Source organism: Topomyia yanbarensis, chromosome 2, assembly GCF_030247195.1.
Source record: "Topomyia yanbarensis strain Yona2022 chromosome 2, ASM3024719v1, whole genome shotgun sequence".
Classification (NCBI taxonomy): Eukaryota; Metazoa; Arthropoda; class Insecta; order Diptera; family Culicidae; genus Topomyia; species Topomyia yanbarensis.
The window spans coordinates 308111318-308133667 of record NC_080671.1 but is presented as its reverse complement, the minus strand read 5'-3'; the positions used below and the strand labels follow the sequence as shown (position 1 = coordinate 308133667).

At 37.4% G+C, this 22350-nt stretch overlaps 1 protein-coding gene and 1 long non-coding RNA gene across 2 annotated transcripts; one reads left to right on the top strand and one right to left on the bottom strand.

Moving 5' to 3' along the window:
* Positions 1-2188: 2188 nt before the first annotated feature.
* On the bottom strand, positions 2189-2974 carry LOC131680051 (uncharacterized). The gene is made up of 3 exons (XR_009303854.1): positions 2919-2974; positions 2415-2683; positions 2189-2342 (listed from the first exon to the last, which is right to left on the bottom strand). It is a non-coding gene; the product is annotated as an uncharacterized LOC131680051 (long non-coding RNA).
* Positions 2975-12586: 9612 nt separating this feature from the next.
* LOC131680049 (uncharacterized) lies at positions 12587-21162 on the top strand. Its single transcript, XM_058960779.1, has 5 exons — positions 12587-12715; positions 17314-17446; positions 17508-17660; positions 19627-19778; positions 20838-21162. Exons 1-5 carry the CDS (start codon positions 12615-12617, stop codon positions 21070-21072), a joined length of 774 nt encoding a protein of 257 aa, XP_058816762.1. The 5' UTR covers positions 12587-12614; the 3' UTR covers positions 21073-21162.
* Positions 21163-22350: the final 1188 nt, after the last annotated feature.

Sequence of the window (22350 nt, the reverse complement as noted above, 5' to 3'; positions counted from 1 at the left end):
TTTTATCCATGATTTTCTCTGGAAATTGTAATATTTTTTTTTATTCAAACCGTTTATTTGATAAGGCACGTTAGATTGTAATATTTTGATACAAGAGCAAGTTTTTAATAGAGCGTTGACGTTTCTACGTGCATTGTCTATTTTATACTGCAAAATATCTGAGAATGAGTTACAGGAAATGAATACTTGTTCACGAAAAAAATATACACTAATTTTATTTTTCATTTTTCAAAAATCAAAAATTGATGTTAAAAATTTAAATTGCGAAAAAAACTATTATTTTTATTTTTTTTTTATATTTTGTCAACAAAAACCTTAAAAAAATAAACATTTTGAATGTTATTGAATGATGGAGAACTTATCGGTTAAAATGTTTTTCTGACAATAACTTTATACATATTTTTGAACTTCATACTAATTGACATACAAAACAGTAATTTTATTACAGAATATAATTCTAAGTATCATTTTAAATCAAAATGCATTTAACTAAAATCTTCAAAAATGCGATAGTTTTCGAATTGAGTTTGGAATTTTGCACCAACAAAAACAATTAAGTCGTGTAATTATGCACTTTTAAAAGTTATTCGTTTTACTCCATCATAAAATATCAACAGTCTAATGTTTATCGATTTAAAGACGTAAAATAAACTTTTTCAGTGTATTCGAACTTATTTTTGAATATGATTTTAAACGCCATTTTAAATCAAAATGGTCATAAAAAAAATTCTGAGATGTGGTAATTCTTGAGATATTTTAAATTTTGTTTTAACAACACAATTATTTTGTTTTATTATGACCTTTTTACAAATTATTCGTGTTTCTCCATCAACAACAATAGGTTTATCAAAAGGCCAATGACATTTTCTATGACTTTATATTTGACATCAAAGCGATATTGTAAACCATTTGAAAGCTACATGAAAACAATCTTGTCGAGTATAAATATGATTCCACTATATACTTTGATCATCAGACCGTACGGTAGGATAATATTTTGATTGTTTTTGTATAGCTTTCAAATGGTTTACAATATCGTCTTGATGTAAATGGGAAAGTTATAGAAAATGTTATTGGTCTTTTAGAAAACCTATTGTTGTTGATGGAGAAACGCGAATATAATTGTGCTGTTAAAACAAAATTTTGAATATCTCGAGACATACTATATTAAAGAAAATTTTTGTATTGACCATTTTGATTTCAAATGACGTTTAGAATCATTCAAATATAAAATTGTATATTTGACTGCAAATAGTATACATTGTATTGCATTGTTAAGAAAACTTTTTTATTGAAAGCTTCTCCATGATCCAAATACACTAAAAAGTTTCTATTACGTCTTTAAATCGATAAACATTAGATTGTTGACATTTTATGATGCGGTAACGCGAATAACTTTTAAAAGGGAATAATTACATGAAAATAATTGTATTTGTTGGTGCAAAATTCCAAATATCTCGAAAACTATCGCATTTTGGAAGATATTTGTTAAATGTATTTTGGTTTAAAATGATATTTAGAATTAAATTCACTAATAAAATTACAGTTTTGTATGCCAATTAGTATGAATTAGTTAGAACAACTTTTTTACCGATAAGGTCTCCATTATACAATCACATTCAAAATGTTTTTTTCTCTTTAGGTTTTTTTGACAAAACATAAACAAATAAAATAAATAGTTTTTTTGCAATTTAAATTTATAACATAAATTTTTGTTTGTGTGATAAATGACACACCATTTTTTTCAGCGTATATTTTTTTCGTGAATAAGTATTCATTCCCTGTAACTCATTCTCAGATAGTATAAAGGTATATGAGAGTGATCGAACAAAAAAAAAATTGAAATTAATGCACGTAGAAACGTCTACGCCCTTTTAAAAATTGCTCTTGTGTCATAATAACTGTGGTTAATAATGTCTTGCATGCCGGTGTAACCTGTAAAGCTTCATCAGAATCTAAGATGGTCGGTCACGATTTTAAAGATTTTAGGACAGATCTTCGTGGAATTCCTCTTCTACTGAAACACCTTTTGACTGAAAAGGCTAGCGACAATAATCCATCGAAATAATGTTCTGTGTCACAACGCCATACATATTCGGAATAAAAATATCAAAACCAAGAAATCATGCACCAAAACAAATCGTATTATCTTAAAAATTGTAAAATAAACATCAAACATATTTCCGATTGAGCAGACATATTAAGGTTTACCGCTAGTTGAGGGCGTTTCATTTTACATTGTTTTATTTTACCGTTGTAGATTATTTGAGATGGTAGAATTGAAACGAAACTCCATTATTTGGCAATCTGACTTATCAAGTATTTCATTGAAATATTCAGAACTAAAAAATAAAAGCAACCGTTAATATTTGTATATAAAAATATCTGGGTGAATACGGGAATGTAAATCTTACCTGTATGTGTCATTCTCTTGAATTGCACACCTTGTAACTGTCCTGTAAGCAACGACTAGACTCCGAGGTCCATGGAAATGGAAGTTTAAGTTCCGCATTGGAACATAGAAAAAATACCTTTCTACTAAACACCTTCTAACTGAGTAGGGGGTACGTTTCTCTCCCTGGGCCGGCAGTGATAATAGAATCCTCTGAAAAGCGGGTGCTCGACCGATTTCAGCGATGGCCTGGAGATATGGGATTTTTCAATATACTGTGGAGAAATAATACTTAAATTCTAATTAATACGAGGTTGTACAGTAAATCTGTGTTCAAATATAAGCACATTTTTATTAGAAGCTTGTCTATTTTTACAGCAGTAGCCCACATGTGTTATTCTTATAAAGAATTCAATGTGAAGCGAATTTGGAAAGCTCCCGACTTGGCTAAATTTGCTTCCCTTTGCATAATGGAGCAAGCATGGGTAGGGAAAAATTAAAGCTAATTCTATTAGGTACTACATACAAATCTTTATGTGATTCCACTCTCTGTTAGTTTGTCGTCTTTCGGTTCAGTCGACGGGTGAAATGGTACTGCTCATTGCTGGAAACACATTTTCCGTTCCTCTCGGGTAGGTATAATCCGAAGTTACAGTCATAGATAAGAGAAAGGACAGAGAACCAAAATTCCAGGCCGTGGGTACAAGTCAAGTACATGCGTTTAAATTGCGAATGACAGTCGGTAGTGAAGTGTTTGATGATAGCATTATGGTTTGCTGCTCTGAAATTGTGAATACATATGGCGAGATTTTCAGTTGAAATATTTCACTACTTCGGGCTTTAGTATTGCATTTTATTACAACAGGAGAAAACTCTGTTCGGATTATTCTGTGTCTAATGGAAAGAAGGAATGAGAGAGGTCTGCATGTTGGTATCAATATCGTAACGATAGTGTCGACTCCGTTAGTAGCAACAGTCGCAAAGTGGAGAATTTAATATAGGTAAACTGATAAAAATGTTAATAAATTTACGTTCTAATCTTTATTAATGGCGCGAGTTTTTGGTTTCGGTGTTATTCTACAGAACAGTTTCATAGTTGCACCGTAAGTTGGCTTTTTCTGTCCTGCATCACCAACCCCATAAGTTTCACTTTCATTCGGTTTTGTATGTCCGCTTGCATCCTTGTCGAGTATAAATACTGCCGTTGCTTCGTATTATGGATGCTGCATGAGCAGGGTGCGAATGTGGAAATTATTACTATTTTATCTGGTCTGGTACAGCAACAGTTTCTATGGTACCTACATTTCAAGAAGTATAAATAACTAGCATTACCGATGGACCGTTGTAAAATTGACCGCTGCAGTGGAAGCTAGAGATCGATACGGGGTTTGTAAATTATTATTGACGGCAGTTGAGATCAGCATGACCTAGACTAGGAGTATTGGTGATCGCTGAAGTTTTTTTTTTGGTTTCCACTTTCAATTGCATTTGTTTAAATAATAACGAGATGGGTTTGTTGCATTGAAATTGTTTTCACGTGAGTCTATTGGTAACATTTACAAAACGCCAAAAGGGATAGTTGATAGGAGATCATAAAAAAACAACTTTTATTTGGTTACTGGAAATTCGCCGCCTATACAGTTCTGAATTTAATTCTATGCTTCGTGAAAATTCGAAATGCTATTATCGTCACCATAACACTATCCGTACACCACGTGTTATTAAATATACGGAAGCTTTCCAATTCAATAACTATATCGTAGGGTTGAAATAACAAATTCTCTTGTTTTTTGCCTTTCTCATATAGAAAGGTTATGTAATCACTCTGTCGCGTTTGTCATATACCATTCGATTATTAAATTATTGCAATAAGTAAAAATAAAAATGATCTGTAGCGCGGGGAGACCTTCTTTCGCGGCGGGGAAACATTTGTCCACTGGACTAGTGTATCTTGTGGGTCGATTATTTCATTTTGTTGCCGTCAATATCGTCATCATCGTTTATGGTGTCTTCATGTTCACGATCAGATGTTCCTCCTTTTCTATAGCCCTTACGGGTCACGAGCGTTAAGCTGTTGTCATTGGTATTAGCTTCCTCGCAGTTGATTCTGAAGCATTGGATACTGCTTTTGCAGTTTTTATTATGGCCTGAACAAGTGCCACAAATTTGGCAACCGGTTGTGGTTCTGGTGATGGTATTGAGGACTGTGTTTCGGGATGGTTTGCCGAAGATGTGTGGGCAATTGGTTGCGATGTATTCTCCGCAGTATCTTCTGTACAAAGTGTTCCATGATGTGTCGCATGGCTGCGGTATTTGTAGGAGGATCTATATAGTCATTTTCTATGTACAATGGGATCTTCATTTCAATAGTGTCACTTATTTGTTCTGCAAAGCGAATATTTTTGCTTGGTATAACTTTAACATCCCTAAACCTAATCTTAATGTATAGTATACATTGGATACTTTCATAAAATGTTGCATCTCACGAAGATTCAGTTGTGTAGAACGAAATCCCAAGTCAACAACAGCGGTGTTGAATCAAAGCAGCGTTTTTTTTGTCAAATTCACTTATTAGGGACCATCCATAAATGACGTAGCATTTTTTGAGTGATGTTTAACACCCCCTCCCTCATCGTAGCATTTCGTCACAAACCTCTAAATACCCCCTGGTAATTACGTAGCTTGACGATAGCTCCCCCCTTGTTCCGGTTAAAGAATCAAAAAAGAATAAAAACGATGTTAATTAGATGAATCGGGTAAGATTGTCGTGACTCGTGACAACAGGTCAACCTCTATTCCCCTTTAAAAAAGCTACGTAGTATGACATGACCCTATCCCCCTCTCGTTACACATCATCACAAAATGCAAAACTCCCCTCTCCACCTATATGATGCTACGTCATTTATGGATGCTCAATTGGAAGAGGTAATAGTAGATCGAACGGTTTCTTTGTTCTTAAGACAATGCACACAAGATAAAGGTATTGTGCTGTGGTTTGCTTTGCGCAGGCTCAGACAGCAGCAGAGTTTCGTGACCGGTGTCATTGGTGGTTGTTAGCCAATTGAAAATCTGTTGTTCAAATAAATGAAGAATCAGACGATTACGCTGATACCATGAACATTTTTGGGCTACACTCCCACATCCGGCTATTTGGGTTCAGAGAGTTTTTGTTTACAAAACATGTAACCTAGCCGACTACAATTCCGCACAGGTTCCTATTGGCCAACCGAGTCAAAATCGGTAATATTTACTAAAAACTAAAAATTGAAGCTCTATAAAACAATTTGACTACAAAAACATTAAGATTTAGCTGAAAAATGTGTCTGGATTTGAATTCTGGGTCAATATGAGCGCTAACACCTTATTCGCTATAAAAAGTTAACATTTTTGGAAGGTTAAAGACAGTGACGGGTCCAGGGGGAGGGTCTTGAGGGACCGGACCCCCTCCGAAATTTTTTTAACATGTTGAGAATCTTTAAAATAGTTTCTATTTTAATTCGTTTTAAACTCAAAATCATTCCAGACCAGATTCGACCACCAAAACTGATTTTTATTAAATAAGGGTATTACTTATTACGAATTGTACAATGAACATTTCAAAATCGAAATTTCGAACCCCCTCTGAAATTTTTTTCTGGATCCGCTTCTGGTTGAAGATTTATCTTTATTCCATGTAAATAGAAAGCGCGATACTGACAGTGATAGGTTATTGAAAAAATCCAGGTTCGAACGATCTCATAAAGTGGGAGTTTTTGAAAAAAACATAAGGACGATATTTGAATGGAAGGAGTTTGTATATTTGAAGCGGAGGGAAAATTTCAAAAGACTACACCGATTCGTAGTTGTGCCATATTTTATTCACTTAATCTAAATCTCGTTTTTCTCTGTATCTGCATACAGCAAAATTCAAAATTGAACCTTCGCCAGTGATGATATTTGTTTATCTATTATAGTAACCTATTCGTTTAGTTTTTAGCTCAGACGAAGTTTGCAAACAAAATTAAATTTAAAATTCAAATTTAAGCAATGTAAAAATATGCCCCTTTAAATGTATCGAAATTGAGCGTGTACTTTTAAGTTTATCGAATTGATTCGAATTTCAGCCAAATTCATTGCTAATTAACGCAGTTTTCATTTGGAAAATGCTGTTGTAAGCAATGAGCTGCTGGTTGGTAGTAAGAATATTTGATCTTTCGCGATTTGAATGCGATTTAAGCAAAATAATGAATAAGTGGAGAGAAATTGATATTTTTATCCAATTTATTGTAATAAATCTGCGAGACCGTGATTTAATAGTAAAACTATACTCGTTGACGACTCTGAGCTTCTGTGCTTCGCTAACGGAGATATAACTCGGTACCTGCTAGCTGCTTTGGGCGTTCGCACGCGTCGCATTAACTATTTGGATTTAGTGTCTAACTGGCGCCAATTTGGTGTTAATTTGGATACCGTCTGACTGGCGACAAGTTAGTGTCAGTTACTGACGAAACACGAAACATCATAATCCTTCTGTTCAAGGTTCGGTTTCCTTAAGCACAAATTGGGTAATGCATTTTTTCCATTGGAAATAATTAAGGTTGAACTACAAATAAGTCATGATATGAAGGATCATTGATTCCTACTATTACCAGGATGTAAAGCGTACAATACGATTGAATCCAAAATTAATATTCCAAAATTAAGTGTACGGGTCACTAACAGCATCGAACGTCCTATCAGCGCCAATATTGTCCGGTTTGTAACATTCAGACATATTTTGAGATGTCGAGCGAACCTTTCTCTCAACGACAAACATGCAAGAACAACTGGAGTGTGGATAGAGCAAGGGGCGAGGGAGTACGGGTGCATCTAATGAGCTCTAGATAAGGAATGTTTTCATTGTTGAGCCGAAATGTAACCTTGTCAATTCCTGTGTTATAAAGAAAACATTGTAACAGACATGCTTAGGCCTTCCAATTGTTATGAGTAGGTATATTCGTCGTTTATGGTTGCTTAAGGATTTGTTTTTGAGAGTATTTTAAGCTCTGTGTTTTTTGTTACTTGGACCAAAAAATATCCGTATTGACGGCTCATCTGCTGTTGTTAGAAAGTTTTAGACCCAATTTTGGAATGTTTGTTTTGAATAAATTTGGATTGTCCTATTCGGTTTTGTTCCATACAAGCTGGGTTTTCACAAATCCGTCGTATTATAAACTATTGTTGATTGTTTGTACTGCCAAAACTGTGTTTCTAACGATATTTTTTACCAAATAAAATATTACAGATTTTCTAACAATAAATTCACCACTATCAAATCGTAAAAAATTACAGAGCCGTAGCAATTACGTCGTCGGTAAACTTTAAGCTTACTCACATGACATTATTCCACGCTGTTCTAAACTTTCTTCCTTCTTCGTCTCGCTCGTTACAAGATAAAACAAAAAAAATACTCTTAGTCGTTAAGGAAAAGGAAAAAAGAGCTACTACGCGATTTGCTTTAATGTGGATGAGGCGACGTCGCGACACGGGTACAATGTCGCACCCCAGGATCACGAAGCTGCAGTATTCTTTAAAGTTTACCTGTGAACCTCAGATCATGAATGGTAACGTGCTTCCAATTCTGTGCTGCAGTGGCAACCGTAAGATGTTTAGGATACCGACTTACACCTAAAGGGGATCCGTCTCAACATCACCGGAAAAAGTCAGAATCAACCACAGCAGAGATTGGAGAGTCGGATATCGAACAACCGTGCCGCTATTGGATGGTTGACCGCATACATAGACGGCAAAAAATCGACGAAATTATGTGCGATTATTGCTTCCACTGAGCTTCGCATACTAGGAGCTCACCAGCTGACGAAAAAATGCGACACACTAATACAGTAATAGTGTCTTATCAAAATGACTTCTATGACCAAATCAGCCACAAGAAGCTCAATTGCAGCGAAGGTCAGCGATGTCACTAGCTTTTGACCAGTATTTGGGAGGCCCCCGGACAATATTGCGAAGGGCAACCGTGGCTAAGGCGCGAGGAGAAATGAGCAGGTGAAGAAATCGACGAGATGTCAGCTGTCTCCGTCGAAATCAATTATGTACGCGAGGGTACGCGGTACCTTAGGAATTGGGGGTTACGCGAACCTCGCTTATCGTCCGCCTCGCTTTATCACCAGTGGTACTACAATTCTCCTTCCCAATTTCCAATTACCTGTCTAACAAGTCTGCATAAGATTATGAGCACATTCATCACTACTTATGTAAAGGCCCACTGTGAGAAAAATAGCATCCTGACAGAGGAACAGAAGAGATATGTATAAAGTTGATCCTGTAGTCTGCGGTTCCTGCGGCAGATGATGGAGAGGGAGATGACAACACTGCTCAGCTCAGAAGTGGGAAAGACGTGTTGCGGTCTAGAATGCTCCGCATCTTGAGGGGGAACATTCAAAATGATTCTTTTGTCCTGCTCAGTAGGACATTCAATCAAAACGGGCATGACTATCAGATAAGGTATAGAGAAAGCTCACCGGAAGAGATGACCCATACTTTCTACGTAGACGGTATCCAGATCTTTGCTGACTCGACAGAATGATTGGGTGTAGTCATCAAACTAGCCGAGAGAATTAGTGGCGACATCGGCATGGCGTTTGGTCTACTGAAATGCGGATCTGTTCAGGTACTAGGTGCGATTGGTCGACACGGGAGGCTGCGAGATCGACGAAGGCGAGATAATTCGGGACACGATTCGTGGCGAATCGTATAAGTATATCGGATTCGGCACACCAACATCAAGCTTAAACTCCGAAATAACGTTCTTGAGTCAAGTGAACTGCATCTTGAAATCTTCCCTGAACGGGGGGAATAAAGTCAGAGCAATCAATACGTTTGCTGTCCCCGTGTTGACCTACAGTTTGGGCGTCATCAAATAGAGGAAGGCGTTTAAAATTAGCGGGAATGCGCCATTCTCAGACGGCGCTGGGAAGATTCACATTGCCACGGTATGAAGGAGGATAAGGAATACAACATCCAGGCAATATATGTAGCGCAGGTGCTACGACTGCGTGAATACTTTGTGAAAAATGCCAATCGACAGGGAGTATACCAAGCAACCTTAACTGCAATTTGCTGACTACGCAGGAGAAGATTGCAGAGTGGAAGCAGAAAGCTGTGCACGGCGCCCATCCACACCAGTTGGAGCAGCCGTACGTCGACAAGGCTGCATCTAACCTGCGGTTCAAGCGAGGTAAGCTCTCTTTGCGATCGAGTCCGACATGACTGCCAACCATGACAGGATAATGCCGTCGAGGAATCACAGGTGGTATGTTTGCCACCAAGCCGTCGAGGACATATGCCGGATGTGCCATTCACCGCACGAGACCTGCGACCACATTATGGCAGGTTGCTGCGCACTAGTCATCGCAGCCAATACCGAGCATCACAACAACGTTGCTAAGAGTTTGCACCTGCAACATGGTCTTTTGGAAGAGATTGTACCGAACTACCTTTATCTGTCTGTCTGTGCCTGTTCTGGCAAATGCCTGTTTCAAGCGGAATGGGATCGACGTCGGCGTTCCACTGGACCACAATCTGGTCGGTGGAATAATTGCTAGATATCGCCCACTGGGTAACCACCAACACAAACATGCGCCGTGCCTTGTTGTGTTGTGACAATTTGCGGCGGTTAAGTTTCGTGCCGATACTAATTAGCACAGTATAAACTATACAAAAGCTCTCTTTATTGCTTTTTATTTGATTAATCTTCAAGTTCAATCTTGTATCTATTTCGTATATGAGAAACATGCGTGGTGCGACAGAAAACGCGTGAGGGGGCAAAGCTTTATGTTGCTACGGCTCTGAAAAATTAAACACTCTTGCTGCCTAAAAAGCAGTTCATTGCTTACAATAACATTTTACATCTGAAGACTTTGTTAATTTACATGGATTCAGCTGATAAGGCGAAGTATTTTGGAAAATTGCGGAATACAGTCCATTTTGGCAAATTAAAGGCGGTTGTTTGAAATTACCGAAAATTAATTTTTTTTTGGCAATCCCAAAATAATAGATAAATAAATCTCATCTCAGGTGTGTGCTTAATTCTTGGATTCACTGTATCTGCATCGTTAGATATTGCTTTGGGGCGGGACACCGCACTTGCACCTCTATACTGTTGACCCTTCTATCGAACTCTGTCCAGGCATGGATCGATCCAGGGATGCTGATCAGTTGAACTACATTGCGAGATATAAGTATACCGGAAGCCATCAAATCATTAAAATTATACTTCTACGCCCCAAATCATAGTAAAATCGATTTCTGTGTGATACTTTGTACTAAAACAAGACACGTGGATTATATTTTGGCTTTATTGTTATGTTACTTATTTTAAAATGAATTAATTTTCAAACAACTAATATGAAATAATTATACCGTACAAAACCGAATCAACCATTATTAATCACAAATATAGACTTCAATTGGTCGGTGTTAGATCAGACCGGACTAAGTGACAATTTATTGATTTCGAGAAAAGCGAGTTTAAAGTTTGAATCGCAGCACCCCACATTATAATTTGAAATTTTTATTTGCCATAATTATTGCTTATTGTCACATATTTCAAATCTGGAAAAAGTCGAATGTAGCTGAAGATATTCTTTATCAAGTGCTATCATTAACTCATTTTTTGGTGTTTTGCGACTTAGTCCGGTCTGACTTAACACCGACCAATTGAGAATTTAATACTTTTTTATACTCCTAGAGCTCCAATAACAACTACTAGACGTCGTGACATGGATTCAACAAATCATTCCAGGTGACGATTTATGTCCACGTTTGTTGAATTGCTGAAGCGAATTGTCGTCCTTTTGCAAATATACGCTAAAACTAAATACCGTTTTCTATTGGGTTCTGATCATGGCAGATAGCAGGCCATTCCAAGACATCGATGTTTCGTGAAGCAAGAGCAGATTTTGCTCGTTTTGAGGAATGTATTGCGGCATTATCCTGCAGAAAAATCTAGGTTTCTCGCCATAAGTTATCACCAAAATCAATCAGAACATTCCCAGTGAGTTCTATATGGCTCCATGTGTGATATTATGACCCCCATCCGCTACCTCGTTTTTCCTTGAACCTTGTAGCTCTCAACAAAAGTGTTATCCAATGGCCATACTCTGAGTCCCAAACAATATGTACTTGAATTTATGACGTAACCACTTTTGTGTCTCTTAGATCCCTGTCGATAACACCCAATAGAAGACTTCATCTTCTTCTTTCAAGTCATTGCGATGCACTTCCTTCATAGAGATATTCAGCTTCTTTGCGTACGTTAAACTATTTAGCGTATTTCGATAGTCCCCGGAGTAGATTCTCCATCTACTCTGCTCCGACTGAGATTAACTCGGCGATGGAATTTCAACCGAGTTCATTGCCAATTTTGTGAGTCATTCGGCTCCCAGTTATATCGCGATCTATTCGTATAATCTTTGACGGCAAATCTACTCAACTTTAACAGATATTCTTCAGATGCGAACATGCCGTTTACTCTGCGAGTCATTTCGCTCACAGGATTTCTTCCCCCACTCGGTGCTACTCGTCTATAAGTAATTAGTTGGTTGCAGTATCTTTGCCGCGTTCCTAGGAACCAGTATAATAACAAAAATTACTCGCAAATTCTTGTGATTGAACGCAGCGAAGCGGGTGCCCCATTTTTCGTCCGCCAATTTGAGCCGATATGTTGAACAAATATGGCTCAAATCAATAAAAGGGGGGGGGGGCTATAATACGAATAGGGTAGGCGCATTGCACAGATAGTACTTAAATGAATGCATTTTAATATGAAAGAAAAAATAGCAAACAAAATTATTGCTAGATTTCATCCATTCGCCTACAATTTGTAGCAAAAACTAAGTATTGATTTAGAGGGAAATCTACTTCAGCTTTTATTTAGGAGGAAACTTAAATGAACACTGATAATCCCAAAGAAATGTAAAAGGCAATACAACCCAATTGCTCCTTTAGTGTCCAGCATTGTTTCAAATCGCTTTTGTTTTCGCTTCAGGTGTGTCAAACTACCATTAATCAATTTTTATTTTTTTGCCAATTCCAGCGCAGCTGCTTCTTATCTCATTGTACCATGGCATTAACAGCTTATCTTGGGATATCTCTATTCTGGTTATTGATCTTCTATAAATACAAGTGAGCAATATTGCTACCGTTTCAGATTTTCGTTGTACTTTCCATACTGAAGCGTTGAATGTATCCCCGCGAAATGAAACTGGTTGGTGTGCTGTTATTGGCATTGATGAGCGTTCTGGCTCTGGCCGATGGCCCATCGGAAAGTGGCGAGAATGAAATGTGAGTGTTATGGCTATTACCACAAAAAGTTTATCGAACGAGAGCTGTACGACGCTTGAAGATAATAATCGTGACTTGCATTCAACAGTTATACAGTTTGATAACTGATTTTACGGCGGAGTGCTGTGTTTGGTTCGAAAAGTTCAATTAATGGAATCTCTAAGTTTGATGATTATTGCAAACTATGTGTATACTCGATGATACCATCGATACCGTAGGACCGATTAAAAGTATAGAATGAATTTTGTGTAAACTTCACACATCAATTAACGAAGTCAGAGCAACACGCTGTTGAGATCGTTTTGTGTTTTTCAATGTTTATATATTTTACCTTCTTGTAAATACGTGCCAGAATCAAAAATATTATTTTTCATTCTGGAAGTGCGAATATAATGCACATATCCAATTAATACGTGGAAGTATTCGCGCGGAGCTTATAGTATACGAAGACGGCCTCTGAATGTACGTGTATGAACAGGCATTCTTGAAATGGGTCGTTGGATGCACAGTAGAGCTATCGCCTTTCATCTCCAGGGCTAAACATATGTACATCTATGGATCTATGGATAGATGCAGACAAGTTTCTTCCAAGAAAGCACTGCCGGTCAGTAGGAGATGGATTGCATAAACACACACACAGAATGAATTTTGTGTAAATTTTAAAGTGTTTTTAAAACATAACATGTTCAGGACCAGAAACACGAAAAATATGTTTTGATCAAGATATGTGCGTCTCTCACAATGTTGAAAAATAAACTGACATATTTTTACAAATCAACTTATAATATAAGGGAACCCGGGGCTATTCTGACCTACTTAAGAAAATCGCCCCTTTAGGTGGATAGATGTGAACAAAGTTACCGGTCAAAAGTCCTAATTGTTAGTTTGAAACCTCAGCTACATTTTGGTGCCATAAAAGGTTCATTTCATTTTTCCACTCAGATTCATTTTGCCACTAAATGGCAGCGTTAGGCGACGATTTGCAAACCTCTACGTTTTTCCATCCTTTTACAATGTAATGGTAATTCGGACCTCCCTACGGGGCAATTCAGACCGTCATTTTTCTTAAATTTTTTTACAATGGAATTATGTTTACCTAAGAATTAGTTATAAGAGACACTCCTTAAGAAGCAAAAAAAATAAATTGCTTTACAAAAATTTAATCTGGTGTGTCAATGCTGCAGATTGGCGGCCCCTGTATTTTCTTTGCTGTGGGGTGTGCAATGGTGTGCGCAGCCGCAAGCCGCTGAACGGTGGTTGACGAAATAGGGAGTCCAAATAGCCCTGTACACTCATTTCGCACAAAAGTGGTAAGCGTCTCGAAAACATCTCTGTTTTCACCCAAACAAAAATCATTCCATAAAATTGGAGCCTCGAGCTTTCCAAAATACTTACTTTTTATTTTTTCACTTCAATTTGCTGCTTTAATCACGGTTTTTCCATTATAATGATTTTTGTTTTGAGAATGGCAAAACACTTTATATCTCCTTTCTACAAAGAACAAAGAATCAACTTCAGCTCTCAAAATTAATGTTTCAGAATAGCGGTTCCACGAATATATACGATAGTCAGAAAGTCTTGCTATTTTCTGAGGAATCGAGGGGGTCCGAATATCCCCCACTGTCTTAATAGCCCCGGGTTCCCCTATTCAAATATTCAATTTAAATTAGTGGGCCTCGTAATGCATTTCATGTTGAATTGGAAGAAAAGAAGAAAAAAAGGGAGAGAAATAATTCAGCTTTCTGAAATTTTGAGTGTACTTTCATACATTCTTGAAGAGCGCATATAATTTTTGGTGAAGCGCTTCGTCAGTTCTGTACCAAATTAGCGTGAACAGTGCATCTCGTAATACTTGCAGAATAGAATAAAACTAATAAGATTTCCAATTGAATTAAGTTTGCATATCCTTTCTATATGAGAAAGGCAAAACGCATCAAAAACAAGTATTCAATTGCCCATTCCAAAATGGTGTCAAGTAAAATGAGTTGACTACTTCATCCATTAAAAAAATCATGCATAAGCTAATTTGTTTTTAACTTTTCAAATTTAGTTCAATTTAGTTTCAAGTGTGTACGAAAGATGAGCAAAAGGCGCACATTCCATATCTTGGGCAATTTGTTGTATCTTCCCCGAGCATAGTCCAACATCAAAATTACAGCAAATATACAACATATTTTGATATCAAGCATCAAATTGAAATCTTATTTTGATATCAGTTTAAACTTTTTCTTTTTGGAAATCTTCTAGTTTTTCAATTTTTACAGTGTCTGATAACGATTACAGAAAGCGGAAATGAATAATTTTTATAGTGGGGTGGACGTAGCGTAGTTGGCAAGCGCACCTGGGTTCGAGTCCCGACCCCACACATAGGGTTAGAAATTTTTCATAAGAGATTTTTCTAACCCGAAGAGGCGATCTTAAGGTTAAACCTCTATAATCGAAATAAAAAAAAATGATAGGGTTTACCGCCCAATTTCTAACTATGTTTCAGTTGAGATGAAGTGTCAGTAGAAAGATCCTTTAGATTTTCAGTTGAACGATTTTATGCATCCTTGTTGTTGTGTGAATATTTGTTTATATCAGATCCGTAAATAGTAGTGAGCGGAATTTCCTTCGCTGCTTTTGCGCAAGGTTTTGCCGTGGTGTGTTTCGTGTTTCATCGTATAATTGACATATATCTATGAATCTGCCCCTGGTACGTGACCAGCCTTTCCTGCTAAAAGTAGCATTTTTGGTTGCCGGTTGGCCTGCATAAAATGGTTATGAAGGGTTTGGTTTGATTGGATGCACTCTCACCGCATGAACACTCGAGAAGAATGACCTTCAAGTATCAGCTGTGACTGAATCCACTTTTCCGTATCTTGACATATTTTTTTAATCAAGGATGCGAGGAGATAAATCATTTAAACGACCTTCTATAGAGTCGTTGTCTATATATACCGGGATACTGATGTCAACGTTGTCGCATTCGGTGGTGTGCTGCATGGTGTTGCGCGAAACAAATGACTCTGCTTGGTTAATGTTCTTGAACATAATCAGCACACTATGCTTTCCATGCTGTATTTGTCTGGTGTTTACTCCTTCTAGATTGAGCTAAATTTGCAAATTTTATCAACTGTTCCACTTCTCGTGTATCTGGTTTTACGGGACCATTCGAAAAGTCAATAGCGAAATAATTCATCCGCAGTGGGGCTTGTTCTTGCTGTGTGTTGATACTCATCACTATTTTATACAGTAGGTAAAGGTAACACTTTTATGCATTAGATAATGAACAATGCTTAAATTGTTTGCCTGATACTCCGATGTCTATAACACAGTAATTGTTTTGATTCTGCTCTGTTTGAGATAAAACGGTAAACTGTTGTTGAACAAACTTTGACGAAGATCTCAAATCTTCAGGGGCTTCATTTTGTCTTGCTAGATTGCATCTGAAATTCAATGTATGTATAAAGAGAAAGAAAAAAAACCTGTTTTAATACACCTAGTGGTGCAATTGTGCCTTTCTCATTTGTCTAAACTACGGTTCCATGGCTCATTATGTTCAATACAATGGTGGAAATGTATATTACATATTCAGTACGATTTGCACATAGTACATACAATAGATCGACAACCACGATTTTGAGATACTATGTATCGACACTGAAACATCGCTTGAAACCAGCGGCGAATCAAGGAGGAAGATCCGTTAAGAAATTTTAAACTAGCTATAATTTTAAAGTAGCAACCCCTTACTGCATGACTCCTACCTAAGCCTATACAATCCAAACAGCCGGGATTGGGTTGACGATTTTTAGAGTGATTGAATAACCTTTCTATACGAGAAAGGCAAAAATGTGCCAAAGTCAAAAAAGTCAATCTCCGTCAAAAAATTTTTTTTGAGGTTACATCAAATCTCAACATTTCATGCATTTTAAAGTCATTTGGCATCCAAAATACAAATTCGATTTTGAAATTTTTCCTTAACCCCCCCTTTGAGAATTTTTCATTTCAGTTTATATGGGAATTTGCTGTGTGGTCGCACTCTTCAACCCGTAACTCCGGAACCAGAAGTCCGATCAACAAAAAATCAATAGCAGCCGATGGGCCGACCTTTCATTTGAGACTAAGTTTGTGCAAATCGGTCCTGCCATCTCTGAATAACAGAGGTGATATTTTTTCCACATACACATATACACACATACACACACACACATACATACACATATGACACTCGGCCCTCTGGGCCGGGATTAGGTTGACGATTTTTAAGGCGATTGCATAACCTTTATAGATGAGAAAGGCAAAAAATAATAGTGTATCGAAACCTTATCGAGAATATCTGTTCCTTGAGATGAATACATTAACATACACCAATGAACAGTGAACAATTGTGCTATTGGTAGAATGGTTAAGTTTCAATATTACAACCAAATGCGATTGTTAAAACGTTAATGAATAAAAAACTTTCGGTACTTTCAGAAAGTTATTCAAACAAGTAAAATATAAAAGTCTATTGGAATAACTTAACAATAGATATTATTATTATTTTACACACAATTTGAGTGATGCCAGTAGAAAACTCGATGAGTTCATGCAACAAAACCAAACTTTTTCAGGTCCCGGAACAATTTGCCTATGTCTGCCAATATGAACAACTACGTCGATATTATAATGATGCAAGTGGGGCCTTGGCTTAATGAAAACTTTATACCAATTGACCTGCCAGATGTAGTAGAAGGATTTCAGCACGTAAGACGTTTCATGTATGAAAAAGAGTCTATTGTTAGTGACTTTCCATTATGTATATCAGACACCGATTATAATCACCTATCATGGAGAGCTAGAGCTTACAAATGGACTTTTCCACAACATTCAAAGCGTAGTCCGCAGCGGACCAGCAGTAATGCACTACGACGGAAAACTACTTCAAGTGAATGTTGGAGCGACCCTAAGACAACTTGCCGTAAGTACAGAGAATTGATTTAAACGTATAAAATTTTCTGCTTTGTTTAGTAGCAACAGAACCCAGGTAAACTGGTATGGTAAAGTGAACTTCTTTGTGCCTGTTTCCTTCGTTTTGTAGTAAATAGCTTTCACTGAGGAGTGAGGGTTGTAGTATATAGCTTTTACTAAGGGATGTAGTAAATAGCTTTTACTGAGGGGTGTAGTAAATAGCTTTTATCAAGGAGAATTTGTATAAAAAATTGAAACAAAACTTTTAAGCTCTTGGTAAAAAATTACGGGAGATAGATTTCCGGTTGTGGACCCCTTTCAAAAAAAACATGCCTGCGGGAAAATGATACACAATCTTCATTTTGTGACAAAATAGTTGAAAAAAATATGTTTTGGGTTTCACTACCAATATTATAAATCCCATTTTACAAGTCTTGTTTTGTTTTGTCTCGAGCCAACTCTTTATTGCTAAATTTGCAATATGGACCACTGTGCACTGTATGGAACTCACGAATCACTTCCGTGCCTAATCAATTACTACTTTATTGCCCTTCTTCTCCACCGAACTGCATCAATGTATTATTTCGTAGTGGAGCCAGTTGTGCTTTTTTCGCACCTCTTTCTTTTGCTCAGGAGTTATCCGCAGCTATCTCAGAGCTACACTTGATCCATGAAATGGATCTTTTCGTCTTCATCTAATACGTCGACATTTAGTTCTCGTTTCAGTGAGTCGTTCTGTGAGTCACTTGTCGCTATCTACTCAGGTAGTAAATCCGGTGGTTAAGTCACCCTACTCTGGCTGAGATTTTGACACCGATACTCGCTGTTTTGAGCCATGTAGCTCTCAGCCTTATTGGTGGATTTATCCTGATACTGGTGCTTGTTTTCGTGAGCCTTTTAGCTCCCGCTTTGTCCCGATCAACTCGATCTAGTTCCCGGCGGTGGATCTAGCTTACTCACGAGTAGGGTATCGAAGTCGGTTCAGCGATTCTGGTTCTGGCTCCTTGATAACCCGAACCCGATGCTGCGTCGGGCCGGTGGATCTAGTCTACTCCTGCGAAGGGATATTTTTCCAAAACCCGTTTTACTTTGTTGGTCCCTCCGCCACCTTCTCTGCAGCTCGGTACATGCAAGCCATTTTGCGAGGGATGTGCTTCAAGTTGGTCGGCATCTCTGGATCAGTTCACGTCTCTAAAAGTTCCAATGTTAGAAACAGTTGTTAGTAGACCAGTTACACAGAAAAGGTCAATCAGCGAACTAGCAACGGCAACTAAGCGGAAAAAGCTAAACGACTCACGAAAATGAACAACAACTCTCAGTGATTGTTGACGATTCCTCCTCGATAACTGATTTGTTGAATTGAGTCGATTGATACACAAGATTCAGCCCTCTGATTTTTGAAAAAAAAAAAAATGTCAAGATAAGAAACATACAAAATCAAAACCTTCCCCTTGCGAATTACGGACCGGCCTGATCCACTTTATATTTGATTGGTTAGAAATACTAAAGTTGAAATTTTCATTATCATTGAGCTCATTTTATCGAATAAATCCTTGGGTTTTGACATGTAAATGTATCACTTTCATAAATTTTCGAATAATGTACTTCATTACTTAGTAATGAGCACAACAGATAGCAAACGCATTTGACTCCTTATGCAACTTTAGTTTATAATTTGCTAACTGATCCAGTCAGAAAATGAATAATTCAAAAACTTATTTAGTTTTGGCGTCAGCTGTACAGGGACCGAATATAGTAGTTTACATCTTTGTAACCGCTTCCCATAATTTATTCATCAAAGCCAAAAAGCCTATAAGCCTGTGTGTATGTTTATCAGATTGCTGAAATATTTCAACATAAGCTTGCACGAGCCGACAGATTATATTACCATACAGAATCGGACCGACAATTTAGTGGATCCCAAAAGAAAGTTTTGCGCTGAGGTTCCGTTAATTGATTGTCTTCATTTTTTTCAGTTCACATATGACTACTCAGCCCACATTATGGATCTTGGACCGAGCGGCTGGGTTGACGTTGACGTTGCCACAATGACCTTCCAGTCCGAGTTCATTATCAATCTAAATAATTTCTTCATATATTTGGGAGACTTCAGATTGACAAACATGGGGTAAGTGTAACGCTTTATATCCATCCATGTATTCATTCGTTTATATTATATAATACCACATTTTAAAACGAATACCCTCATTTTTAAATCTTCAATGGATACGGTTTTCAAATTTGGCCTGTTGCTGGTAGAATAGCTATTTGATGCCGTTTCCTACCGACACAATATTAACTATAGCTACAAGGCTTTAAACAATGTGAAAGTTAACCAAAATATTCACCCATGTTTACTTTAATATTCCCCGAACAACCGAAGGAAAACTCCAAGCTTAACACACGTTGCTGTAAAAACGTCCGAAAAAGTTTGCATCTCTTGCCTCCTTGCTGGCTGTATGGTTCAACGCTGTGTTAACCGGGTTTTCTGTTTAAAGGCAGCGGTGCAGTCATGCCTGTGCCAAAGGTGGAGTTGTTTTGCCATCAGGATACTAAATTTTCACGTACGTTGAACGTGTTAAATACATTTTTGTGATACAGTCTCGACGACCCCTGAAAGCGATAACAACTTTTTACGGCCCAGGTCCATTTCATAAAAACTCATATCACCAGCTAGTCTCATGTACGGCACGGACCGGTCCATCGTCGACTTTTTATCCCGAAGAGACATGATACCAATCGTACAGCTTATAGCTTTGAATATGTATATAATATACGTTATACGTGTTCTACGCCAAATGTTTGGCCAACAGCACCAGAAAAAAAGTTTTTTGAGAAAACCGATGCTGGAACGAGAAGAGTGTTATGATAAAAGTTTTCTTCGCTCGTTTGCCTGATAATTTTCACTTTCAACTCAATAAGGGCAGCTTGTATGAGTGATATCTCATATCACTTTATTAGAAGGCTAGAGTGAAGCGTTGAGAGATAGGATATGGCGAGATTTTTTTTATTTCCTCGTCTTCTTTCCTGACTCATTTCCTACGTAGCTCTTTGGTTTCCGCTGCCAGCAAGAAAGATGCGACCAGGGTTTATGAAACAGCAGATTCCTCCTTTCAGCAAAGGGAGTTTTCATTTATATTTCTTATAATCTAAACGATTTCATTTTCATTCCTTTTTTTCTCTGTAGCTCGTTGAACATCCGATTCCGTGGCAACGTACTTGTGGACTGGTTGACCAACATATTCGTCAGTATCATCACCACTGTGTTTAACAACACCATCACAAACGTTGTTTCGAACGCTATGCGCGAGTTTATTCAGGCCACTCTGGACGAAATGAATGCCCGTGTCCAAGCCCAGGGACGTGCCTTGAATGAGCAGGAACTGGTCCAGCTCGTCCATCAGTTGAAGACTATGTTCTAGAAATCTACATGACACTGCTGGTTTTTTTTTATAATTTAATACTTATTTTGCTAGCATTTGAGTAATTGTCTTTCTTGATTACAAGTTTCTTATTCTCTCACATATTTTCGTTTTTTTTGGAACAATTTGGAAGAAATGTTAATAACGGATGATAAATAGAATATTGTTGAGAACAACTAGGCCCGAGGGTGCTATATACGGACCATCCAATGCTGTAAAATTTTCCTTTGTAAATCTAGCTAGTTGGGCATGTACTTGTCTACAGTAATTCAGTTCCCTTAACAAAAACTTCTAAATTGCTAATAATTGTAGTTAACAAAAGCAAATACATCAGCTTAATATGTCCTTAGAGTAGGTCCATAAACAACTAGGTTTTACAGAGGCATGAGGTGTATATTGAGACGATGTATCGAATCTGTTACTCACCGAACTCATTTGTTGACAGTGAACAAATAAGAAATGGTTTCTTTTCCATCAAGACTGCCTGAATTTTGTTTGTTTTGTTACAGTAGGGAGAATGGGGGATGATACCATGCGACTTTTTGTTGATCTTCCATAAAAACTCCAGTCATTTGAGATCACTCATTGAATGACCATAAAAGAAAAAAACAAAATTTGCCGAAGAAATCAACAGTCAATCATTACTATCGTCATGTCCTGCTCATACGCACCAGATCTCTATTTGATGCAGTACACATACAATGTTCATGAAAGTTAAGTTGTAAGAAGTTTCTGTTGAGATCGGTTTCGGGCTGTAATAGTATGAAACTACTCAGAGCTGTCTGATCACTGTTATGGTATCTACGTAATTACGTTGCTGATCTTCCAGCGTGGTCTGAATTTGCATACAAGCTTGCGTGCAGGGAACTAATGTTTTGTACATATTGCCTATATGCCGGGCGTAATGCATAAACGTTTCCTTATCCCTCTACTATCCAACAGCGCATTGTGGTGGGCTACGGGTCTCCGATAAATTCTATATCTATTATTAAATTATATATCTTCCAGATTGAATTCCAGGTTCCAACAGGTTTCTGTTGGAAGGTTTTTCATTGTACTTACTGTTCGATTTATTCTTCCTGTGAAATTCTACATTGTTTTAAACAATTGCTGAATATCGCTGGTAGTGCACATGAAAATTACTACACTTTTCAGATCGGTCCTTTTATTGCATGTTAATCGGTCCTTTTATTGCACAAAAAATGAAAATGGTGTTTTTTCAATGATATAAAACGGATACATGGTTATGAATTCTAAGTTTCGCAACGTGATTTAGCG